The sequence below is a fragment of the Numenius arquata genome, chromosome 6 (genome assembly GCF_964106895.1).
Source record: "Numenius arquata chromosome 6, bNumArq3.hap1.1, whole genome shotgun sequence".
In the NCBI taxonomy this organism is placed as follows: Eukaryota; Metazoa; Chordata; class Aves; order Charadriiformes; family Scolopacidae; genus Numenius; species Numenius arquata.
The window spans coordinates 38,948,536-38,974,827 of record NC_133581.1 but is presented as its reverse complement, the minus strand read 5'-3'; the positions used below and the strand labels follow the sequence as shown (position 1 = coordinate 38,974,827).

The following is a 26,292-nucleotide window of genomic DNA, read 5'->3' as shown; positions in this document are numbered from 1 at the left end:
AAGAAAAAGACCCCTTTTACTGTGCGAGATCTTAAGGGGGTTTGGAGATCTGGTCAGCTTTCAAGAACATCTGAATCCTCTTAGAGCTCCCTGGCCCAGCTGTGAGCGTGTGTGTGTGTGTGTGTGTGTGTATGCGAGAGGGAGAGAGAAAGAGAGGTTCCTGGTGCCCCTCCAAGCGCATTAAGGACACTCGGGCCCTTTTAATTTTAGGAATGAATGCTGATACTTGTGTTTCTTATTGTGATCCGGCTGCCATGGATTCCTACTACAACGCAGCCTCCCAGGGCACAGAAGGCTCCTCGCCTTTTAGGGCATTTCAAGCAAGTGACAAGTTCAGCCCTACTTTCCTGGCCAGCAAAGGACAAGGCTTTGGTGACAGCAGCGCGAAGTGCCGGAGCCGCTACAGCCAGCAGGAATGTCAGTCCCTGGATGGCAGCGTGCAGGCTCCGGGCTCCGCCGGGGCTCCGGCCTCCTTTAACAAATACCCTCCGCAGCAACAGCAGCCCCAGCAGCAGCCCCCCCCGCACCTCTACATGCAGCGAGGCCCCTGCAAAACCCCCCCGGAGAGCAACCTCAAGCTGCAAGAGAGCAGCGGCCACAACGGAGCTCTGCAGGTCCCCTGTTACGGTGAGTCCTTGGCGTTCCCGCGGATATGAGGGGGGGTGGTGGTGGGGTGGTGGGAAGCACCGGGGGGCGAAACCGGAGAGAGACGCCCGGGGTTGGAAGGTGGGAGGGGGGAAACGGCTGGCCGGCAGGACAAGTCCTCCCGGGGTCAGGGAGACCTTGCCCGGTTCCTGCGCGCCGGGCAGCGGAGCGCAGCGCGCCCGCGGGCAGCCCCATCCCGCCGCAGCCGCGGTGTGGGGCCGGGGCCGCCGTGCCCCCCCCCCCCCCCTTCTCCCGGGAATCTTTATTCTCAGCCAGGGTAGGAGCCCGCGATGCCCGCGGGAAGCCGCCTTTCCCCTTTCCTCCGGCTTTGCCGCGATTTTAATCGTCCTTTCTGAGCGGAGCCAACGCGCTCCCGGAAAATAACCGTTATTAGCAATTTGGGAGCGCAGGGAAATTCGTAGGGAAAGGGGGAGAGAAACAGAAAGAGAAAGGAAGAGCAGAGCGCCGGGATGCGCGAAAACTTCCTCTGCGGGGACCCTCTTCCAGAGGGAAAAATTTCTGGAAAACTTCACCGAAAACTTCGCATTCCTCCGTAGCGGGCTTTCCCGTCTCTCACTTTCTCCCCTAATTGCCACTCACTTAATTGATTTCTGCCCGGTTGCAGGTAACCCGCTCGCATCCTCTTCGCGGGTCATTAGCGGTAATTAAGACACTCCCTTACGCTGGCACTCGGCAGGGCCGCCTTGAACGGGATTGCTTCTCTTGGCGTTTCTGAGAGTGGGTTTAAAAGGCAAATCTCTTCTTCGGGAAGATAGTTTTCCGCTGTATCGAGGCGGTTAGGGAGGAAAAAAAAAAAAAAAGAAAAGAAAAAAAAAATCCCCAACCCCGCAAAATAACAAATAAAACTAAACCCCCACATTTATTTATTTTATTTTATTTTTTTTCCCAATGAGGGAAAGTGGAAATGAAATCTCTTCCTTTCCTTCCTTTCCGCGGGTAAAGAGAGGTTGCCCCGGCTTTGATTCAGCGCCTCGCCGCTGGCGGGGGGTGGCCGTGTCCCCATCCTCGGTGCACCAGTTCCACTGTGACCTCGCCGAGCAGGGACAAGGACAGGACAGGGCCGGGCCTTAGGGACATCTCCAGGATGTCCCTAAGACGGGCGGTGAGTGCGGGGGAGCCGGGAGAGGCCCCGATCGGATCGGCGCCCCCACCCCTCGCAACTCAGGGCTCTCGCCGTCGTTTTGGGTACTTCTCGCCCTCTTGACTTTCTCTCTCTCCCCTCACGCTTTCCCTTTGCCCCGTCTCTAAATTTAAAGGGAGGCAGAGGCGCCTTCCTCCCGCCCATCTTCCAAACCTCGGCGCGCCGGGCCGCTCTCAGGCGCCGTCCATCACCCGCTGCCCGCAGCCAGGGGGGTCCTCGCACCGCTCCCCGCATCCAGGTCCGCGGGTCCTGCTCCCCACAGCACCGGTGTCTCTTTTGCCCTGGGAAAAGGGCGTGAAATCCTGGCCAGGCAGCCGTGCCCGGGAAGAGCAGGCGAAGCCCGCGGTGCCCTGCGCCCGCCCTGCCCGCTCTCCTCCGGGCCCAACCTGGCGGGGGTCGGTCCCCTGCCCCCTCCTCCGGGCATCGCTCTGCCCCTGCCCGCACCCGGGAGGCATAACCCCTCTCCCGCGGCGCGTCCCCGCGGGGTGCGGAGGGACGGCACGGAGGGCTCCGGCTGGGCGGCCCATTTCGCGTTTGTCCTCGCCTCGGGTGTCCTTAGGCTCGGGTGTCCTTAGGCTCGGGTGTTCTGCTTCTCCCCCGCTCCCTCTCTTTCCTTGCCCTCTTTTCCCCCGTGGGGGGACAACCCCGCGCTGGCTCCAAGGCCTGCTCCGCATCCGCGGTGGCCTTCTGGGGCCAGGCCGGGGCCCACGGAGAAGGGCACGGTGGGGGCCGGGGATCCCCCACGGGGAGGGAAGGGACCCTCTCTCCGCTCCCGCCGAGCGAAGTGGGGAGCGCAAGGGGAGCCCCGGTACCTTCCCGGCCGCCATGCCCTGCCCTGCCACCCCTTTCCCTGCTAACGGGACCTCTTGTTTTCGTAGGTTGTAAAGCCCAGGGCGCCGGCTTAGCCCGCGATGAAACATTGCGACCCCCCGGTAGAGCCACACGAATTTATCACCTTCCTTAACACCGCCGGGGTGTCCCCCCACCCCACCCCGATTTATTTTCACGCGGGGCTTGACTTCAGCGGAAGCTCCGCGACGGCGGCGGTGGCCCGGCCCGGCTGGCGAGCCCCGCATCCCTTGCGAGCCCCGTGGGATGCGGTTAGGGACGATGGGGCTGTAGTGAGAGGCACACGCACGCGCGAGGATAATTAACAGCAATAGTAATAATAACGGCTAACGATTGAAGAGAGAGGCTGGCTAATAAATAGGCAGATGGGAGTTTCGCACGTCGGCTGCGGCGCCCGTAGGTGACTCTCCGCCGTCTAAACCCACCGCGCCGGGCACGGACGTTGTGCCCCGGGAACGACACCCCCCCAACACACACCCCGGACTAAAGGGACCGGGTGATCACCGAGCGCGACTAATTACACTCGGCGCGGCTGCGAGCGGGGGAAGAGGGAGCCGTCCTCTTCCTCCGCCAGCGGGCACAAGGATGTAAGGCGGGTGGAGAGGAGGGCAGAAGGGCTTTGATGGGGAAGCCGGGGAGCGGGGGCTTCCCCGCCGCCTACCGAGCCCCCCGCGGCCGCTCCGGTGCTGGTGCTGCCGTGTAGCCGGGGAAGGAGCGCGGACGGCGGCGGGGAACTGCTGGCTCCTCGCCTTCCCGGTTGCCCCGGGGGCTGAGGAGTGGTGGGGCCCGGGGTGGTGGGACGCCGTGGCAGTGAGTCCATCGATTTAAAAAACAACATCACACGCACCCCCCGAAACATCCAAAAAAAAAAAAAAAAAAAGAGAAAAAGAAAAAAAAAAAGAAAGAAAAAAAGAGAGAAAAAAAGAAACCAACCGAGGCCGGTAAAAGGGCGGGCTGTCCCGCCACGCAGGGCTCAGGCAGCCGGATTCGTCCGCCCCCCCCCGGCGACCGGAGCTGCCCCCGGGGCTGCTGCGGGCCCATCGCCCCGACGGGTCTCCGCGCTGCCCGGGGAACGGCGCTCCCCGCACGGCGGCCCCGCAGCCGGCCCTCGCCCCCGCCTTTCCCCTCCGGGTTTGTGGAGCCCCGAGGTTGCCCGGCGCGGGCAGCGGCCGGCGGGAGCCACGGTGGGCACGACAGCCGCCCCTCGAACCGGCGGGAGTGGGGGTCCTCTACCTTCTCCCCCCCCCCCCCCCTTATTTTTTTTTTTTGTTGTTGTTTAATTTTATTTTAATTCTTTAATAAACAAGTCGTTTCAAGTTATAAAAAGCCCGTGCCTGCCATCTATTGCTCTCGGCATCTATTTCTAGATCTAAGCCCTTCCATTGCATTGTAGGGATAAATATAGGCCAGGGAGAGCTACGGCCGTAAATACACGGAGGACACCAGCGGCAAGTCACCGAAGGGCTTCCAACCCGGTTGCTGGCAGGGCCGGTGGCACCGGGCGGCCTGGGCTCCCGGCCGGGCTCCCCGCGGCCCCCTCGGAGCGGCGGCTGCCGGCCTGGCCTTTGGGGGGGGAGTCCAGGGGGGGCTTCCAGAGGGGCTTCTCGCCTCCCCCGCCGCTCATCCCTCCCCGCACGGCTTCCCTGCTTTCCCTGTCGTAAAAAAAAAAAGGGGGGGGGGGGGGGTACGGGTTACCCCGCAGACCGGCACCGGCAATTAAAGCCGAAATCTTAAATGAAAGCCCTCAGAACAGGTTATATATCTTGGTTTAGGAGGGGAAAAAGTTTTCGAATGATTTATGTGCTCTAGTAATCTGACTTGCTATTTCGACTGCGTGGAGCTGAACTAAGTTGTATGTCTTGAAGCATAATGTGTGCATATACCCATATACACACACAAATATATACCTATATTGCTGTCTAGAAATACGGCCTGGGTAAAAAAAAAAATCCTTTGGGGAGTGCAGGCGAACGTGATGGGGATGTTTGCCCAAAGAAGACAGGAGAAAGGAAAGGGGCTTTCTCCAACAGAGGAAATTCTTTAAGTACCGGGTTATGCAAATAACGACCATTTCTTTTATTTAGCGAGCAAATAAAAAGTGCAGCCTAAAGTGCGTTATTAATAGAAGTGCAGAAAGCAACCGCCGTAGGAATCAGGGGCTCCGCTGCGTGCTTTTTTCACATTGACACTTTTAATGCATTTCTCCTTCCTTCCTCCTCCCCCTAAATGTAATGTAAACGGCAGGCACGGCAGGAACGAGCTCGCTGGCGGTCCCCCCCCTCCGCCTCCCGTCTTTAAGGGCTTTGCGGAGCCCGCCCTGCGCCGGGGAGGACCGGCGGCATCTGCCCCCTTTCCCCCGGCTCCAGCCGCGACCCCCAGCCCGGGGCCGGAGGGGGTTCCCTGGGCCTTGTGACTCTTGCAGGGCTCCTCCACATCGGGCGATGCCCAACCTCCCCCCCGACTCCGGGGTATGGGAACTGTTACTCCCCCCCCCACCCCCCCCACCCCGGGGTCTCTGCCCGCTCCGCTGCGCATCTCCGCGGGAGCCGCTCCGCCGCCGGCCCCCGGGGGGGTGGCCGCTGCCCCTCGCCCGGCCGCGGGGTGCAGAGGGCTTGGGGAGGGGGGGGGGGTTGGGATCCCGGGCTGCGGTGGCCGCCCCGGTCCTGTCCCCTCTTTCCCTTTCCCTTCAACTTTGATCTGGGCCCTCGGCTCCTTCCCGGCCTCCTTCCCGCGGATAAAAGCGCCGGAGGGGCGGCGGGAGGGGGGGTGTGCGGGCTCCCCCCCGCACCCCGGCGGGGAGAGATGGGGGGGGGGCGACGGCAGGGTGGGGAGATGCTGCTGCCCTGATCCCCCCGCGGGGAGCAAGAGGAGAGTATAAAGGGGAGAAGTACGCGGGAGGGAGGCGCGAGTGGGGAAGCGGGGGAAGGGGGTAGGGGACCCCGGCGGGGCAGCGGGGAGAAGAAGCAGCGAGAGGAGCCATGGAGGGCGGGAGGGGAGCTAGGGGGAGCCGGGCGGCAGGGCCAGCCCCTTCCCGGGTGCTGCGGGGCTGGCTGCCCGGCGAGGCTCGGCCGCCGGCTCCCGGCGAGCTGCTGACGCCGCCCTGGCAATCGCCCTCTCTTTTCCACAATAGGGCCACCAGATCTGCCATTCAAGGGCTCCGGCACCCTCCCAGGGAGGGGAGGGAGCTCTCGCCGGGAGTTTGGCTAAGCCTCTGTTTGAACAGACGCTCGGGAGGTGCGGGATCTCCTCCGCGGAAACCTGCGGGATTTCCTCAGGGAGCAGGAGGCGAAGGTAGGGCTCACGCTCCGTGCCCCGGCTGCTCAGGGAAGACTGATTCGCGGCTCTTTCCAAAGATGTTTTTGCGCTTCTCTTGACTTGGACGGTAGATCCGGCTGGAGACTTTTATTAGGATTCCTGACCCGAGCTGTTTATAACCCTCATGTGCCAAAGTACCGGGAGCCTCCCTCTCCCTGTATCCCTAACCGCTCCCTCCTTGCAGGAAGATTTCTTTTCGCACTAGAGCTGTTTATTTTCGACTTGTCCGCTGCTGATTGGGATTAACTCTGCTTTAGCCCCACGCTTCTGCAGCGCACGCTGGTAACCCCAGCAGGACGTTACCGGCAACGAGAAGGGTGCTGAAAAAGAAAAGAAAAAAAAGAGTCTTAAAAACTTTTACTAGCCTTAATTGTTTTGAAAGCGACACAGCGCGGAGCAGACGGGAAAAAATACTGATGGGGAGAGAGATTTGGAGATGCTTACGGAGCGCGTCTTTTCCTAAGGGGTTTGGTGTAGGAGTCCTATTAACATTATGCGCTGATGCCAGATAGGGCGAATGAGCTCTGTGTGTGTGTGTGTGTGTGTGTGTGTGTGTTATCTGGAGCTGCAGGCTGTTTATTTTGTGCCGCCTTTTAGAGTGTGCACTCGGTGTGGTTGCATGACTAAACCGGCTGGAGTGATTCACTGGCTGCTTTATGGGTGACTGCTCAAAACAAGGTTGTGAATCAAAAGAGGTTTCTCTGGCTGTGGTTTCTAAACCTCCCAAGTTAAATGCACTGAGGGTTTTAAGGGGAGCTAATGCGCAGGCTTCAGTCCCTCAGATCTTGAAGATTTATTCCTTTTCCAAGCCCTTTTCTCAAAGCCATGATGAGTTTCCCTTGTAAGAGGGAGGTGGTGTCTGGGAGGCTCGGAGCCAAGGTCTGCTGTTACGGGACATCTCCAGCCACAGCCCTGTCCATTCGGTCGCCCTGGTTCCTGGCTCTTCAGCCAGTTTCGCTCTCTGGAGCCCTTAAGTCTTGTTCAGGGCGTTTGGGTGGCTGTAGCAATTCTCAGGTAAAAAGTGTGACGCATCCTGCGGCAGTAGAAGACTTTTCTTCCCATTATGCAGACGGAAAAACTGCGACTCAGAACCTGCGAGTGGCTTGTGCAAGGTCAAGCTGTCGCCACTCAGTGGCATCAGTGTGATCATCCCAGGGCCGGGTCTCTGGCAGAAGGCTGGGCTGGAGAAGGAGCCCACTGCCGGAGTTGGAAAACTCATGGAGTAGAGGTCCTGTGTTTGATTTTGGAGGGAACTGAACTTAAGTTTCCTGACAGCCAGGTCCCTACTCGGTGCAAGAAGCTGTAGCAACTGGTGTGTTCTCACACGCTCAGATCTCTCAGTACATAAAATAGGCTCAACCTGTCAATCCCCATGGATGGTCTCATCTTTAAAAAGCAACTCATCAGCGTGGGCGAACTATATTGGCCAAAACAAAACTATGGGTTGGTCAGAAAACGCTGAGAAATCTCTGCCCGAAAAGCCATGTGTTTCCGAGGTATTACTCCTACACATTTGGGAAAAAAAAAAATAATCCCGTCTCAATTGTTAACCAGCTTGGAAAGCATACATCTAATATCTTAATGTAGGTACATTTTCAAAAGGAAAAGAGAGGTAGTTCTGGATTAGGAGAAGCCTGAGCAGTAACACAGCTCATATAGAACGACTTGAGAATCATTTACTAAGAGATGAATAAAGCGTTTGAGTCATTTACCATAGTTACAAGTCTCTCAGCTGCCTCGACTTGTAAATGAAAGTTCATGAGTAAAGGAGGAAAGCTGCTTACATGTATTAAATAAATGACCTCCACTTCATCTTCTGTGTAAGTTCAGACGAAGGAGTGCTGTTACACATACTGGTGATTCTGCTTGGTCATGTTTTCATTCAGACTCGCACATCATCTTCATACTTTGACTGTCACATAAGTAGGCACGATGTGAAAGAGCAATTGTGATCACCACGGTATTTCTAGGGCCATTTTTTGATCAAAGAGAGGTTGGTCAATGAGGAATAGGGGAGAGGGATGGAGGGAGGGAGGAAGAAAGAGAGGTGAATCAGAAGAGGCAGGGGAGGAAGAAGAGGAGATACCTTGGAGGGGTGATGAGCAGTGGCAGACTCACCGGTGTTATGGGTGGTGGTCTGCAACTGATTTTTACGGACTGTATAAGTACAAATCCACCAGCATCAAATTCTTTCTCTCTCCATTGTGAATCGTTGTGATTCAACATTTAGTAGCTGCTGTCTTCAGGTCCCAGCAGGATTTAGCCATGACAAGCTGGTTTGTCATGAGCTGTGGTCTGGCCTTATCTGCACTGATTGAAGACCACTGCGTTGCCTAACTTGGCAGTTAAATGCCAATTTAAATCTGATAAATTATATTTTTTTTAATTTTTTTTTTTTTTGTGAAGATGCAGTTTAAGGGTTTATCCCGATGCAGTTAAATCTGCTTTGCTGGAAACAGATGGTTGAATCAGTATTATTTCTAAATATATTCTTTATTAGCAAGAGCTGTGTTCATTAGCTGCCAGGCAAGCGGGTTTTCAGCTGGTGAGGGAGCCTGAAAGGTAAGCTGGTTTAGTCACCGACAGACACGCTGTACGCTAAGGCTGGGTGGAAACTCTCTGGGGCTTATGAAGGTAGCAAAAGTCTGAAAACACTACGAAACCAAAGAGAGGGAGTCAACAGAAAGTCAAGGCCCGTCAGAAAAGCGCTATCAGTGGGAAGTATGGAACCTGAGGAAGAGACGGGATTAAAATTTTGGGGCAGGCAGAATTCCTGGGGGGAAATAAAAGAGACTCGTAACATCTTGAAACGTCTCCTATCTGATTGCTGCTGTGTTTGGGGAGATAGTGCTTTGTGTGCAAACACCGCAGCATGAAGCAAATACCCTGGGTCTCGTCAGTTCCTCCCCGTAGCGGAAACCACCTCCTCAGGACTTGGGATATGGGCTGACTGCTTCAGTCGGGAGCGGTGACACCGATGTCGGCGTAGGATGCTGTTTCCAAAGAGGGAAACAGGGAACTGTAATTCTTTTGATGCAGGAGGGATCAGATAGCGAAGGTGCTTGCAGATATCTAACCTGTTCAGGAGTGCTGGGAAGTGAAAGGAATTCGCACCAAAATCAAATCAAATCAAATCATAACACAGGGAGAGAGGGCAATACCGGGTATTTTCCCAGAAAGGGTCAAAAACAATAGAGAGAGAGGGCAATATGGGGAATTTTCCCAGAAAGGGTCAAAAACAATAGAGAGAGAGGGCAATATGGGGAATTTTCCCAGAAAGGGTCTAAAACAATCAGAGAAAGACTCTGTGCTGGGACAGTGCCCAGAGAGACCCAAAGGTGCAGCTGCAGGACCCCGGCTCCACGAGGTGCTGGGGAACACGTGCGACACGGGCCAGAAGATGTTTCACAAAACAGGGGAAACAGGAAAATGTTGCTCAGCCTGAAACTTAATAAGAGGCCTGAGCCACCAGCAAGTTTCTGAAAGAACAGAAAACCGTCTCAAAAAAGAAACCAAAGGCTCGCCAGGGATGGAGATGGAGTTGGCCTCAGGCTGTTGGGTCACCTGTAGGACTGGCCATTTCCAGTGCGTGTGCTCTGTAACACAAGCACGGGGGCGTGCAGAGCACCAGATTTTTCCATCTTCAGCAATGCCACTTGAGAAAGGACCCATGGGAGGCTGACACATGGTCTGTTCCCACCGTGTGGCCGGCTGGAATAAGGAACCAGACAGAACCTTGATCTGCAGCACTTGTTCACAGAGTAGAGCCCGAGGTCAAAGGCTGGGGCAGGGGTATGCTCCACAGCCTGGACTGTGATGCTGGTCTCCAGTGCTGCGAGACCTTCTGGGGCGCTGTGTGGTTCTTTTCCAGCCTTCCCTGGGATGCTGCATGCCCAGACCTTATCCTGGAGTGGAGTCAGGACCACAGCTGTGGCAAGGACCCATACCTGAGAGCTGAGCAGCGCTGTGTTATAGACATAACCTGGCTTATCAAGATTTGGTCTGAACCTCTGTAAGCAGATTGGAGCCAGATATCAGCCTGAGCTAGACAGGACACGGCCAAATGCTAGAAGGCAAGAGGAAGAAGAGACCCACCTAAATTGGCAGAGGACCTGCAGACATTTTGTGTTCTTCATGTCTCCAGATGCCAGTGAGGACTTCCAAGATAAATAGCCGATGGACCAATTGCTAGACACTTAGGCAGATTGTGCAGGAGGCCAGAAACACTCCGTGAAGCTGTGGGATTTATGGCGGAGCTTAAATATTGCATTTCATCCCTTGAACAGGAGTTGGAAAGCTGTGACTGGAAGAGAGGGAAGCTGGTTGCTTTATATAGGTATGAGCTCCTGTGCTTCCATCCAGTTCATACCACTTCAAGCTACTAGAAAAAGGGACTTAAGCAGGACAGAAAGCAATGGGGGATTGGCTACAACATCAAAGATGAGAGCAGTGACTTGATTAAGTGCAGCTCTGATGGGGAGGGGAAATATCCACAGAGAGGGTTGTTATAAATATAAGGCTAGATGGGACAGAGCCTCATAAAAATATACTGAAAGGCCCAAACTCACCACTCAGGAAACAGAGGCACCTGAAGCTGCACATATAAAGCTGGGTGATACTGGTTTTAAGTTAGAGTAGCAAGGCTTTGTGGTGTCCAGGACTGGGTACTAAGTTGGTGTTCAGTTGGTGTTGGCTATTCCCTTGTAACCCTTAATTAGTTTGCTTTGGGGAAGGGCACTTTTGTGTCTGGTTGTACTGGAAATCCCCCTTTCCTTGGCCTTGGTGGCAAAAAAAAGTATGGAGTTTTTGGTAGAACAGCCTATCTGCCTCCATTTGACAGTGGTCCACTTCAGAGGGAGGGCTCTGGGGGAAGCCAAGCAGCAAGAGAGGGGTTATTGCATGTGTAATTTATAGGCATCGCAGATGAGTGAAACTAGACGGAGAGGGAGGTGATGGGACAGTCCAAAATGGAGCCACCCCATGGGTAGGAGGGAAGGCAGGGACTGGGGAAAGTGTCCTTGCTGGGGAGAAATGCCTGCGGGAGGCTGGATCGCCAGGATCCAGGAGAATGCTCAGCACAGCCAAGGTGGGAGATGAACTGACACCCAATGCATACATCACTGTGGTTGGTACCTGGTCAGTGAGCACCAGGGCCTTCAACCTGCGTTGTTTTCCTTTAAAGACATGGCTCATGTGAAAGAAAGAGGTTTGGGCAATCTGTTTGCGGCGCCTGCCTCCGCGGGCAGGCCCCTGAGCTGTCTCTTTGAGCTTGTAGCCAGCTCCTGGACCTCATCTGTTGTCCTGGTTAGAAGAAAACAAAATCCAGCAAGAGCTGTGCTGTGTAATACGTTAATCAAAGGGTGCTTGTGCCTTACTATTAATAGATAATATCTGGAGTATGATAGATAATAGATAATATATGGGGTATAATATCTGGGTTATTATAGATAATATCTAGGTTCATTTTGGTTTCCACTGTGGATATCTGGTGGTGAAAATTGTCTTTGTGTTAGGACAAGTCCACAGCAAACTGTCTCCCACCACCCGGGCAAGGCAGCCCTCGCTCGAGAGACCAACAGAGCAGGTATTGTATGGCCAGCCATCCAGTCTCGCTGTTATAGCTGAGGATATCCTGGCGTATGGCAAATTCTTTAATAGGCACTGATAAGGTTTTATAAGCAGGCTTTCATGAGCTCAGAGCTGCCGATCTCAAACCAAACCCGGAGGGAGGTGAGTTGTTGAAAAGAGGTAGGCAGAGAGGTTTGCGTCCTGGGAAAACGCTCGGCCCGGGGGGCGATGGGGCAGAGCTTCCCCGATGGGAGGAGAGGGAGCAGGGCACTGTCAGCCTCGTGGGGTATCGATCCTGCTGCTGGAGGCTCGGCCGTGGACTCGTCGGGATTACAAAAATCTTCCCATGCTCCTTGTGAGAAGGGAAAGCTGCCTCGGTGGCTGGAGGAGAGCAGCTGGGCATTTTCGGAGCTGAAGCAGTTGCCGCTGAACAGGGCTGGGGGTGCCTCTGGGGTGGGGGCAGCACTGACAGGAGACCACCGTCACCAAAGGCTAGTTCTGCCAATGCCTTTCTCAAATGCCTCTTTGGGGGGCAGACACCTCCCTCAGCAGGACAGCAAGAAAAGGTTGAGTTTGCATCCTTTTTTTTTTTTTCCTCCTTTCTTTCCCAGTCTGCAGGAATGAAAATGCTCCTGCTTCATCCAGTAGATGTAGGTTTGCTGAAGCAGAGTTTAAGGAGCTAAAAGTGTCCCTCAAAAAGGCTCCTGGTAACAAAACACCTTCATTCGTCCCTTCATTTTGTCTCCTGGTTGAAAAAAACACCTTCATTGGGCAATTGTGTCTGCTTTGGAGTATAGACTCTCTCTGGAGTAGCAGAGTGGCTCTTTGGTCATAGTAAGAAAGCTTGGAATTTAAAGATGAAATATTGAATAGGAGATGGGGAAATAAAACAATGGGTGAGGAGTATTCATGAGACCTCATTATACCCAAAACACTCAAAAAGGAGGTTCTGAGGTTTTGTTATAATGTCAAAACCACTGGACATCTTGAGGTTCCAAAATCCTTAGTCAACCCAAGAGAGAACTGGCTTTGAGGAAAATGCAGGCAGATGATGGAAAATTACTACAGGAAATGCGATGCATTTCTTGCACGGGTTGTATTTCAAAAGTGGGTCCCCAAAGATGGGGAGAAACCCTACTGAGCAGTGTCTCCTGGGGACCTTACTGCTATTCATTGCTGCTGATGTTGTTGGGCCTTTGCCTGAGATGGAATCTGCCAGACAATATTTGTTGGTAGCTATGGATTTCTTTAGAAAATGACCTGAAGCTTACCCAAAAAGGAACCAAGAGGCCGTGATTGCAACCAAGCTTCTAAAGGATGAATTTTTCACCATATTTGGGGACCTAGACGTGAAGACCGTGCAACAAGACAGAGCTTTGCGGCCAAAGTATTTCGGCAGGTTTGTCAGATGCTAGTAAAGGCACCAGGAGGTACATAGCGTCCTACAGATGGTGGAGAGGGGAAGCTTGGCTGGTTCTGGGAGGAGGCATTGAGCCAATTGCATGACTCTTGGCCTAGATGCCCCCATTTACACTGCCCGGTCTCCCAGCGCTGCTCCTCAAGGCCTTGGTATCTGCCTGCCCTTAGACCTTAGCGTGTCTTGCATGGCACCAGAAACCTGTGAGTGGGCAACAGAATCACACCCCGGCTATTTTACAGGAGAATGATGAAAGGACCAGGACTAATCCAGCCTTTTCGTCTATCCTGTTGATTTTAATGACTTTCAGAGAAGTAAGAAAGCGAAAGCACAGTCAGACCCCAGTCCTCCTTTTCAGACATTGGCCAGGAAACATAGCACACTCCTTGCAAGACATTCATAAATTTGTGCCATTTGGTATGGCCCAAGAGACCAGTCTGGACTCTGCAAAAATCAAGGGGAACGGCTGGGTTTTTTCTAGAGAAAAACAAATGGGAGTATTCCCTCAGGCAACACTCACGTTCTCTGAGGTAGGTTTATGTGTAGCAACCTGGCTGATTCCACGTCCCATGGAGATGGAGAGATTAGGAGCCCAAAGCTGATAAACCGTGGTGTGTAGCAGTGACCACACATGTGCATTAACATCTAAGAGGCCAGTGGGTCCTGCTCCTGTGTTAATCAAAGGGTGCTTGTGCCTTGCCATTAACAGATAATATCTGCAATGTGGCCAGGAGGAGTTATGAGGAGAACCAAGTCATTCCTGAAAGCCAAGAACACAGCTGTGGATGTTAAGTCTGAGAGAAATTAGTTCCCTACTGGGGAAAAACAGCATGGGAATGGCCTGGTTTAGCTCACAGATTTCATTAAAACCAAAAACTTTGCTGAGAACTCCTTCTCAGGGGGTCAAAAGGAAAGGGAGCAGCAGCGGGAAGCCTGCCGTGGCATCCCAGTGGGAACAGAATCAGCCCGAGTTGGCTCTATGAAAATAGCCCAATGGGAAAAACCGATAAGAGTACGTAAATAGCTAAACTGGTTGCTCTGACCATCTTCCTCCCCGTATGTCCAAGTGATGCAGGTCCATGGGTCTGGTGGGTTCTGCCAGCAAGGAGGCTGAGCAGGGGGTGGTTTTGCAGGAGTGCCTGGTGGTGGTGAGCAAAGCAGCTCGTTTTTGCTCAGCCCCATGCCAGGAGTACTGGCACAGCGGTGTAAGCATGGGCAAGCCCATGAAACCAGGAGATGAAGGCACCTGAAGATGAAGACTGCTCAAAGCATGCTCCAGAGCAGGCTAGGTATGCCCGGGGCAGGGGTAAGCAGGGGACCCAACAGCGTAGCACCATGGTTGAGCCCAGCAGGGCTGTCCCTGCCCACTCCTCACCCTGTTGTGTCCTACACAAAGGTGGGCAGCTCTGCTCCACAGCCCCCAGCTCTCCCAGGAGGGTTTTCTTCTGGGGGCAAGACCCATTAAATAAAGAGATGACACACTGGCTTCCAGACTGTCTCCCTGGCTGGTGATAATCTCTAGAGCTTCTTACTATAGCATCTGAACATCACAGTCCATCTGCCAACGGGAGATGGAGTACCAAAGTTGAGGTTTTTTTTCTGTTTATGTCAGATCCTGTTCTTGACAAAGTTAGTTACGCACACACATCCCCCTCCTACCCCCCAGTTCCTCTCAGCTGGGAGTTATTTTACAAAGGAGATACTCACAGGGGAAGGTTATTTAGTTCAGTATGTACTACAGCTTGAAGCAAATTGGGCTGTAGAGCCGTTGTTCTATCCCTGTTTATAAACCTCAGCTTCGTCAGCTGTAAGGGGTGTCAGTGAGGAAGAACGGCGTGATTTAAGCCAATGCAGGAAGCTGCATCTTTGCTTTGGAAAACAGAGGACACGAGCTACCAATACTCAGGGAGTCCTTCATTCCAGGCAGGCCCCTCGGTACCAGCAGGCACAGCACAGGGGCTCTCTGACCGCTTCTTCAGGATGGAGACCTTCCACAGGTTCCTCTAGCACGGAATCATGGAATCACGGAATTGTCAGAGTTGGAAGGGACCTCTAGAGATCATCTAGTCCAACTCCCTTGCTAAAGCAGGGTTCCCCAGAGCACATCACTCAGGACTGCATCCAGGCGGGTCTTGAAGATCTCCAGAGAAGGGGACTCCACACCCTCCCTGGGCAGCCTGTTCCAGGGCTCTGGCACCCTCACCGGAAAGAAGTTTCTCCTCATATTTGAGTGGAGCTTCCCGTGTTCCAGCTTGTGCCAGTTGCCCCTTGTCCTATCGCTGGAAACCACTGAAAAGAGTCCGGCTCCATCCTCCTTCAACCCACCCTTTAGGTACTTGTAAACATAGATAAGGTCTCCCCTCAGCCTTCTCTTCTCCAGGCTAAAGAGCCCCAGCTCTCTCAGCCTTTCCTCATCAGGGAGGTGCTCCAATCCCTCAACCATCTTAGTTGCCCTATGTTGGACACTCTCCAGTAGTTCCCTGTCTCTTGAACTGGGGAGCCCAGAACTGGACGCAGTATTCCAGTTGTGGCCTCACCAGTGCAGAGTAGAGGGAGAGAATGACCTCGCTTGACCTACTGGCCACACTCTTCCCTATGCAGCCCAGCACTAAAACCTTGGCTCTAAAACCCTGGCTTGTTGGAAGCTACAGCCTCATAACTGTGTTCATTGAAGGAGTTTTGTAGTTTGGAGCCCCCTTATTTATGGCCGACCATATATCTTCTCCTGAGAGCCTTATGAGCAGAATGAATTGCAGCAGAAATCATGCATTCCTGCACAGGCATGTTTGCTTCTCATGAAGTCTGCAAAATCACAACCCGAATGTACTGTGAGATAGTAAATCCAAGAAGACAGTGTGTGGGAAGCCTGGCCTGAGATGAGGAGGAAGGAGAAAGCAACCCGTGGCAGCTCCCCCAGCAGCTTTCCTTACGGCTGCTCCCAGCCCAAGGGCTGGGGATGCTTTGGGAAGTGGAGGCCCTAAAGAGTGGAGGAAGATGAAGTGGGTGAAAAGGGGTCTTGTACCTTTCAGACCGGCGCTTTGGACGTGTATTGGTTCCATCCCGTGTTTTATGCTGGTGTGTGACCAGCAGGTTGAGGGAAGTCATCCTCCCCCTCTGCTCTGCCCTGGTGAGGCCCCATCTGGAGCACTGGGTCCAGTTCTGGGCTCCCCAGTTCAAGAAGGACAGGGAACTGCTGGCGAGGGTACAGCAGAGGGCTACAGAGATGATGAGGGGCCTGGAGCATCTCTCTGATGAGGAAAGGGTGAGGGACTTGGGTCTGTTCAGTCTGGAGAAGAGAAGACTGAGGGGGGATCTGATCAACACTTATAAATACTGAAAGGCTGGGTGTCAGGAGGATGGGGCCAGTCTTTTTTCAGTGGTGCCCAGGGACAGGACAAGAGGAAATGGGCACAAACTTGAACATAAGAAGTTCCATCTAAACATGAGGAGGAACTTCTTTCCTTTGAGGGTGGCAGAGCCCTGGAAGAGGCTGCCCAGAGAGGTGGTGGAGTCTCCTTCTCTGGAGACATTCAAACCCTGCCTGGACATGTTCCTGTGCAACCTGCTGTAGGTGGACCTGCTTTGGCAGGGGCTTGGACTGGATGATCTCCAGAGGTCCCTTCCAACCCCGGGTGACTCTATATTTTATTCTCCTCTCTAGGCCACCCTGCCTGCAGTCACTCTTTCTGCTTGCTCTTAATGCCTCCCATTGACTCCCACCTTGCTAGAAAAGGTGGCTTTTAAACACCAAAGCTCTGGCTGTGGCACTTGCGTGGGGATGGCCTCTTCTTCAGGCAGAGCCCTTCTGAGCTGGGGGGCTGTGCCAGCACACGGACACCCCTCGTGTAGATCAGAAATCTCCCCAAAAATCTCCCCTAAGGGAATATTTTGGGCGAGAGGGGGAAGGAGGGACAAACACCCCTTGCGTTATGTTTGCAGATCGTCTGTGAGCAAGGTATGATTTTTTTTTGAGGTCTGTCTGGGGCGCAGGGTTGTTGTTTGTGAGTCATCTTTGGTCAGCAGATTGTGCGTGTGCATCTAAGGGGTGCAAGAAGTAGGCAGCAGAAAGGTGATGTGTGCCGGTGAGTGGAAGGCAGGTACACGGCGGACACGTGAGACAAGAGTCTTTTCTGTTCCCTGGCTGGACGAGCATCACCAGCAGAAGTAAGTTTCTGGGGCGAATACTCCTTTTCACGAGCCCCTCGAGAAGATTTCTGTAAATACTTGCTAATGTTTACTCGACATTCGCAGTCGCTCCTGTCAATGCGATTCCATCCTGGAATGTTAACTGGAAACAAACACAAAAGCGGGCATGAGCTCAGCTGATGTGGATACAGTTTTTAATTTAGAAAGGTTTTTCATGGTCATCATCTTTCACGTAGTTGTCCGGTTCTGCTGAGAATTAGTGGTGCTCCAGGAGCTTCACTCTTTCCAAGATTCATGATTTTTTTGTTCTCTGCTAGGAAGCGTGTTACCAGAATCACTGTTGTTTGTGTCTACTGTCCGACACTTCCTACCAAAGTCCTGCCTCCAGTTGCTTCTAACTTAATCAAAACTTAACAATTCGGCCTAAAACCTCCCACAGCCGTTGCTTGCCTCTGGCTGGTTTTATAATACTATTTTTTTCTTAAAGTTCATCTGAATCAATTAAGCCGTTTCCAAGAACTTAGCTAAAACTAAGCACTTTTTTGTTTTCTCCATGTCAGAACAAAACTGATGGTGTCTTTTTTCAAAGTTTCTGGTGCACTGTGTTGAGGACCAGGAATGTCAGCCTCGCAGTGGAGCTGAGCTTTGGGTAGGAAAGGCGCTTCATGCCTTTCTTCTGAAAAAAATATGCCAGAAAAGCCTTAAGGAGCTGCGGTTCTCACTCCCTCAGTAGCGACAGCTTTGATTTTCACACCTAAATACACTGCAGATTTCCTATGTTCTGGGAACGTTTCCAGCCAGGTCTGAACTCTCCCTCTTCTTGCAGTGGGCATTTACCCCAGTAGATGGTCCAGCCTTCCTTAGACCCAGGCAAAATAGGGGAGCACATTGTTTGATGTAACTATGGATAGAATAGAATATTCTAGATAGATAGGTATATCTAGATGGATAGATAGGTAGATAGATATAATTACAGGTAGAATATAATATAGAATAACTATAGATAGCTGTATCTGGGGGAACAGCAGAAGACTGGGATAAGAAATCTGGATGTGGCAGAATGGTCTGAAGTCTGGGGAGCGCGTCATGTGTCGGACTGAACCGGGGCTTAAGGCTGAGTGGCAGATACAAAGGTCTTGTGTTATTCAGGGCATCTGAGAAGCATACCGAGTCCAACAGGACATTCATCCCCAAGGTGCAAAAATATTAGACAACACTAAGTCCTTTTTAAAATTCAGGCTTAGATATACCAGAGCAGTTGTCCTGCATTTGGTGGCTCTCCGTCTCTGTTTGCCACCCGTACAACATGTGCTTCATCTCACTGGGTTCCTTGTGGCTGTGGCATCTCTGTGAGACCCTCCAATGTGGCTCGGTGAATGCCATTGGGAAATCCAGAGGATGCTGCCGAGCAGGGTGTGGATGCCATCCGGTAAGTAAGGATTATCTTCACAGGCTGGGTGATGAGGAGAAACGGGAGAATTTTTCTCTGTAGGGATGACCCATAGACCCAAAGACCCAGGGAGCAAAAAATATTTTAGAAAAGAAGTAGGAGGAAAGGCACAAAAGCCTTTTGCACAGTGCTCTCACTGCTCATCCTCCTGTGTCTCGTAGTCGTGTTTGGTCCCTGCATTGGGTGTAACTGTGGTGCTGAGCAGCCAGGGGCCACCTCCAGCCTGGCAGAGGTGGCTGCAGTCCATCAGCGCTGGTGGAGTCACAGCGCTCCAGGCACCATCCATAGCTTCAACAGCATGAGGGGCAAACATCCTCTCCAGAAAAATGTGGTCCCAGAGTGGCTTTATAAAGGGATGCAGTGCTGCAGGTGACGGTGAGAGATCCACACCTTGGACCGGTTTGGTCACCACCAAGTGCAGTGGCTAGAGCCCGATAACTTCAGTGGTCATGGTTGAGTGGCTGGAGGGTGGACGCTGTGGCAGCATGGTTCACCGGGCATGGGCAGTCTGGAGGGAAAAGTGACCCACAGAGAGGGAGAAGAAATTAAAGGTCAAATTCTCTTGACTCATACATACACACTTCTTTCTTTTTCTCCCCCGGTGACAATTAAGCGTGTTGCGAGGTGAAGTAGTCCTCAAGTGAAATGGAATCCCCCTTCTTGGGCCTTGGAGTTACTTGAGTTACTGACAGGCACAGTTCACCCTTCAAGAAGTTCACGACTCCCCCTTTCACAAATAGGAGCACACTTCAGTGGATGTTTTCCTTGTTCAGTACTACCTAATGGATTTTTTTTCTTTTTTTCCCTTAATAACTGTCATTCGCCCTGCACCTTGCTATTCTCAACTCAAAATGAAAAACATTAAGTTGCTGGCTGTGAATACTATTCATTATTCATTTACCAGAGGAATCTCAGGCACATTCATCCCATTTCCTCTTCGTGCCTCATTATCAATAAACCTTTGCCTCGCTGCTTCTGTAAACCACTTTCATCCCTTTCCTTTGCGAACCGCGTGCTTGGGCTCTTGCACAAAGGTCTCATGAGAGTAATTGGCCAAGTCATGTAGTACTGTTTTTGCTCCTTAATAAGCTGGCAAAACTTCATTAAGAGGAGATTACTGAACTGCACATATATATTTTTTTGGGTGAAGGAAGTATTGCACTTAAACCGTGAAGCACGCGGGGTTTCCCAGCATTTTCCCTAGCATTTTCCCTAGCACAGCAGCTTGTGTCAGTGGCGGGTGTGATTCAAAAGACTTACATTACCCTGGCTCCCATGGAGAACGCGCACCTTCTCTCCGCTGCGATATGAAGGATGTGGAGCTAACCCTCCAGAGATAACCCCCTCAGATGGGAGTTTAGATTCCGGGGCCCAGGAGAAATGGGGCAGAGTTCCACACATCCCTTCCCTCTTCCCCATGGCCCCAGCAGAAAGAAATGCAAGGCGTGAGAGCGTAGCACCCGTGTTTGATGGTGGGCTGCCGTGGGAGGCTGGAGCTGGGCTGACGGTTCCTCACCTTGGTGGCTGCTCTTCACGTCCAACGCCAGCATTGGACGTAGACCCAGAGCCAGGACTGGCTGCTGCAGCGGCTGGAGGGATCCTACAGAGGCCAAGACTTTATTAAACTTCAGTTTAAGTGGAGCTGAAATATGTTCCTCTAACGCAGGGCAGCAGAGGTTAACGGAGGCCTTTTTGCAGACGTTTTACGACACTCTTTGGGGATATGTATAAGAAGACTGGGGCGTTCTGAGTAATTTAAATAAATACTTGTTTAGACTGTGGAAGAGGCAATTGGAGTTTCCAGGCAGGTCAGTCTTAGACAGATTTTTCTTTCTTTGCCCTTTCTCTCCCCAGCTCGAGCGTAGACACGCTGCAGTTCACGGCCAGGCTACGCAGTCCAGACATATCCCCCCCAGTACCTCGAAACAGCTCTCCTGGCCAGTGAGACCTTCATGCTGCCCATGCACTCCCTGTACTGCACTGGGGGGGGGGGGGGGGGGGGGCTCATGGGGACCAAGGATGACAGTCCCTGGCTAGCAAGGGTGGCCAGTGCCCTCAGACCCTGTGAGGGCTCCAGGCTTCCCCTTCTCCCTGGGCACCAGCATCTCCTCAGCAGGAAAACCCCGCGGGACTTGCAGCACCCGGCCCCATCTCCTGACCCCACGGGGGGGAGATTTTTTGCAAGGGGTGACCCGAGCAATGGAGTGAGGAGAGGTGTAGAGGTTGGGGGGAAAAATCTTGCCCATCGGGTTTGCTGTTAGCTATTTTGCAAGTTCCCGGGTTGGTTGTGCTGCTTCTTGCTTCACTTTGTGATTTTGCTGCCCTCTTTCTCTCTGCCAGTAAAAGCTGATGCCAGCCTGTCGCCAGTCCCAGTGACTCTGAAGCCAGAAACCTAATTTCTTCCTGGAATACTTCTAAAAGCCTGGTGCTCCTAGGAACATTAGCAATTCCCAGACCTGGCTGGCCTTGAGTTTTGCAATGTGCAGTCAGAATGGAAATGTTTTAGCTGTGCTTCCAAGAACAGGCAGGTTCGGGGAAGGCTGAATGTGGTTTTTTTTTCCTTCGTCTGGGCCTTTCTTTACTAATCAGCTGTATAAAACTGAGGAACAGCAGAACTATTTTCTTAAAGAACCTTGGCCCAAACTTTGGCCCAACCTTTAAACTCAAGCCTTTCTGTGGTTCAGTGAGTTTCAGCCAGCTTTGGGTGTTTCCTGTTTTTACTTCAGCTTTCCCATCACTACTACTTTCCCAATTTCCAAGCAAAAAACGGTTAGCACCCAAATCTCCCCCACCCCGAGATGCGGGGCTGCCGCAGCATCTCATCCAGACTGGGAGTCCCGTGGACCCGGGAGCCCAAACAGGGAAGCAGGAGCCTCAGGATTTGTCGGGGCTTGTCTGACTCTCCGTCTGAAGTACATAACGCTTCGCTTTAAGGGTAGTCCAGGGACACACATCTGCTGCAGCGCTTTGCTGGATGAGGGCCGCGGGCTGGCTGCTTCGGCAAGGCACAGACGCCTCTCCAGCCGGTGCCTGCAAGCCTTTTGAAGCTCGCCTGTCTGCTAATTTGAAACAGGACTCCATAACGCTGGAGGCAGCTGAGCCCTTGCTCAGCTCGTGACAAAATGGCTCCGGTCCCCCTTCTCCTGCCCCTCCGCTCTGCCGGTTATTTCAGGTTGTGGCTCCAGTCCTGCGACCAGTGGCACAAAACGGGTGACTGGAAGCCACCTCTGGGAGGCAGCTGGACTTCAGCGATGCGCTGCTGCCTCTGCCGTGAAGAGGTTGCTTTTGCGAAGCGGACAGACAGAAGAAGGCAGAGAGAGAGAGAGAGAGAGGCAGACTGACGGACGGACCGACTGACTGACGGCGTGAACGCTGTCTGGGCAGGCACAGGCACAGGCACATAGGATGGGGTGAATCACTCGCCAAGCCAGCGGCAGGGAATTAAACTGTGCCGTAGCCAGATGTTAGAGCAAGGCTCGACTCCCTTCAGGTGGTTTGGCCCCACCAGCCCTCCTCACCAGCTGGAAGGAGCATCTCCAGCTCTCCTCTAACTCAAGGGCTGATTTATATTTGCCCTCATAGCCACGGCTGGTGGTGCCTCACTCGGTGGGCGGTCGATGTGGAAGGCAACACTCGTTGGGACCATGTTTGGTTGCACTGGTGCCTCGTGCCCCCTTCTCGCCCTGACAGAGAGGATGCCCGGCTCACTCAGCGCCCAGCCTTGGGTGGAAACTGTAGGGAAGAATGTCCAGGGTGTCTTGTGGGGAAGAGGGAGGCGCTGACTGGTTGCAGGGGATAGCTCTGGAGGAGATGACAACTCGCAGTGAAGAGACCCATTTTGTCTTGCAGTGCTCAGGCAAGGGGTCTTTTCAGATCCTTGCGGTGGCCAAAGGGCACGGCTGAAGTTAAGATGACTACATAAATCTGTATCTGATGGGGCGGCTTATGCTCTTCCTTCCAGAGTGAGATCTTAGCCCTAAGCCCTGCATCACCCTCCTCTGTCACTCTCATCTGAACAACCCTCGGTGTCTCCACTGGCACTGCCCCAGAGCTTCCCAGCGCTCACCTTTCCCTCTGCAGGTGCCGGACCTTGCAGCAGGGAGGGGGCTGAATCCTGGCTGCCTTAAACACCGACCTCATGTATCTCTGCTGGCCAGAATTTCCAAACAGGGGAGGAGCAACCTTGCCATACCTTGATTTTCTACAGGAAACACAATCCTGAGAGAGCTGGATGATCTTAAAATAAGGCAGACAGGAGGATGGGGCGGATGCTGCCCCAGAGGCTGACGGGCAGTTAGTGACACTCAGCTCGGACAGAGCGGGACAGAGGCCCCACTCTGGGTCACAGAGCATCAGGGCATGCAAAGCCCCAAGCTGTCTACAGAGCTTGTCTGTGGAGAGCAGAAGTCCTCAGGGAACTGCTGCCCATTCTGCCTTTCATTTACCCACTGGTCTGTGGACCCTTTTGGACTTAGCTCCCAGTAAACAGCTACTGGCCTGCGTGTAGGTGTGAGTCTACGACTGAGATGGTCCCATTCAATACTTTGTCCCACACTAGTGATGCTGAGTTTTGGTATTTTTCTTTCTGAGCTCCCACATTTTGTCTTATTCAGCATCGAGGCAGGTCTCCGGAGCAGTTGGGTGCTTGCCTCTGGCTCTGAAGGACTTGAGGAAAGCCAAGACCCTCAGGTGACCATGGCCACGGCCAGGCAATGCAGGATTGCTTTGGAAGGAGTAGGGTACTTATCCAAAAGGTAATCGAATTCAGAGCTGAAGGGAAACTAAAAGCCCTTTCAAGCCCCCGTTGCCTGCCTCGTCCATCTTCCTTGGCTGACAAGCACTGGTGATATACCAGCTCAGAGGTACCGGGTAGCTTTTGGTTCACAGGCACTGTTTTTAGGCGCAGACACAGGTAGGACATAGCAGAAACCCACCATTATTTCCCAGCGGTTTGTGACGTGCCTCCAGTGGGAAATAAAAGAGGCATTTTAAAATGCTGTAGCTGACCCATCTTGGCGGTCGTACTTCGAAGCAGGACTTTGCAGGTAGCCTGGCGTGCTGACAACCCATAGCTGACCATCCTCTGCTCTAAGCCCGGGGCTGCCTGTGTGGGATCTGCTGAGGGTCTGGCTGCCACTGACCTGCTGGGAGGTGACTGCCAGCTCCCTCCGCTGTCACTTAAAAAGCCATCTTGTGGCTGATCCCGGCACGGCAGAGCACATTTCCAAGGCACTGAAGACCTTCAGGTGTCAGAGAGGGGAGTGCCAGGTCACTAAGAAATCCATGGGTTCCTTCAGAGAGAGCCAAGATGCCCAGCCTTCGAATTTTTGGCACAAACAATCATCTCCTTTCACATTCAGTGGTGAAGAAGCCAACGGAGCAGCTTCGTTTTTCTCCCCATTTTCTCAACGGCAGTACATTTTCTTGCCCTTTCTCTTTTCCTGTATCACATTCTGGGCGCCAGAAAGTCAGCTGCGATTACAGTGGCTTGCTAGAAACATTCGTGTGCCTTCAAAATTTGCTACTCAGCTCTTTTCCTGCTGTTTAAACGAACGTGCCACATGAAGAAGGACTTGGGGCATAAACAGTGCTTTTTTGCTCTAGCCACAGCTTCTATGCAGAGTTTTCAGAATTGATTTGTTTAGATGAAAGCCAGTTTTGTTAGTGTCCTTTAAATAACATGAAAGGGGAGCAAGCAGTGCGTGTTACATTTGTACAGATGGTGCTGAGCTCTCCCCAAGTAGCTACAGGGTGTGTGAATTCAGCTAATCAGACAATAAAGCCATACGTGCCCTCGAAAGCAGATGTTTGTATGGGAGGGGTAGAGGGAGCCGTGGGAGGGGGAAAGCTAATGCAGAAAAAAACCAAGAGGAACAGCAACTTCCACAAACAAATAACACACACGCACAAGTTCCCCAGGCTTGCTGTGACTTCAGCTTCCCAGCGGCGCTGGAGTTCATGTTTATCAAGCTGTTTGTCCCCAAACCCATGCAGTGATTTACTCGAGGGGAACGTAACCAGCCAGGCACAGGAGTGCCTGCCAGGGCTGAGGTGGTTGTGACTCCCAGGGAAGCATCGAGTGGTACCAGAGACCCTGGCCCAGGTTGCCCAAGGAAGCTGTGGCTGCCCCATCCCTGGAGGGGTTCAAGGCCAGGCTGGATGGGGCTTTGAGCAACCTGGTCTGGTGGGAGGTGTCCCTGCCCATGGCAGGGGGTTGGAACTGGATGTTCTTTAAGGTCCCTTCCAACCTGAACCGTTCTGCGATTCTATGATCTCCAAGGCATGCAGAGTGGCGACAGAGCCAGTGACGTGTTACACACCATCTGCAGGGCCAGCGAAAGCCTGTGGACCCAGCAGTGCTGTGTGGCACCATTGGCATTGTCCCCAGACCGCCTTTCAGGAACAGAAGGAGTTTCTGAGACTTTTCTTCTCCAGGCCTTAGTGTTGCTCCTGCTATATGCTTTGCTCAGAAAAATAAGTCCCTCCTTGAAGAGAGGGACCCTCAGTGTGGTCAGGAGGAGAACAGTAGAAAGAAACACTCCTCTTCCCCTTTCGTCCTTTGATGAATAGGCTTTTCTGGAGGAATTTGTTCTGTCTGTAATTAGGTCTCCAACGTGGCCAGGTATTTCACAGCTGGTTTTCATCTGTGGGTTTCCCTGTGTCCCTCCTTTGCTGTAGAGCTTTGGGAGGCTGCAGGCAGCAGAGCCAGCAGCTTTGGTTGGGCTCAGCAGAGACGGACGATGTCGATGCACACGAGCACAGTCATGCAGTGGTCTCCTCAGCGCAGCGTGAAGTTGGTGTGTGCCATGCCATGAGCAGAGGAGCTTCCTGGAGCATATTCCAGCTTTCCTTCGGGTTGCACAGGATGAACAAAATGAGGTCCCTGGCTGGAGTAAATGGACAGCCATGCTTTCATACAGGAACCAGCTCTGCTTTATGCAAACTCAAGGGAACTGCTGGTAGGCTGGACACAGGGAGATGTGTTCATCCTTCTCAAGAGTTGAAATGGAAAGGCTCCAATCAGTTTCTGCTTAGCAGTAAGGGGAACTGCAGCTTCCACAATGGCTTGTGTCTTATGTAGACTTCTGCCACCTGCAACTGAGATGAATCCTGCCCAGTTTTACACTTCAGCTGGGCCCAAGAGTGAAAGTATGTTTAGGCATCTGATCATTGCTAATAAAATCACTGGTGCCAGATTCAGTGCCACAGAATTCCGGGTCTTCTCTCCATCTTTAAACTCCTTCTCTACATCTGCAGATTGTAAGAGAGGTCACTCCCTGAAGGGGAATAAACCTTAAGATTTGGGCCTTTGTATGTCTAAAATCTGTGGCTGGATTTTAGGAAACACAGACCCACTCCATTTCATCCTATATAACCCAAAATGTAGATATTTTTAAAGTCATAGCCCTGTACTGGCTTCTAGGCTGCAATGACAGACAGGAGACAGAAGGCTGCAACAGACAACTTGGGAACAAGTATAATGGCTTCAGCATGTGTTAAGGCAAGATCACAAGGACTGGATAAAGTTACTGCGGCCGGCCAAGTCCTGGAGGTGTGCTGGCAGGGCCAGAGTGCAAATCTTCTTTGGTAAGAAGTGTAGGATACACTGCCCAAACCTTATCTAGGCAAAATTTTAGCACTGGTATTTAAGCAAGAGTTGAGAGAATGACATGAAGAGCCAGAACTGGATTTTAAAACCCTTCTTAAACATCTGCACTAGAGGTTTTCTTTTTTTTGTTT

The 26,292-nt window shown here is 52.7% G+C and overlaps 1 protein-coding gene across 1 annotated transcript in view; it reads left to right on the top strand.

Annotated features, from left to right (window-relative positions):
* Positions 1–212: 212 nt before the first annotated feature.
* Positions 213–26,292, top strand: part of ALX4 (ALX homeobox 4) — a 43,734-nt gene continuing 17,654 nt past the window's right edge. The window contains exon 1 of the mRNA XM_074149566.1: positions 213–627. Within this exon, the coding sequence (XP_074005667.1) occupies positions 213–627 (415 nt within the window). The remainder of the gene's footprint in view (positions 628–26,292) is intronic.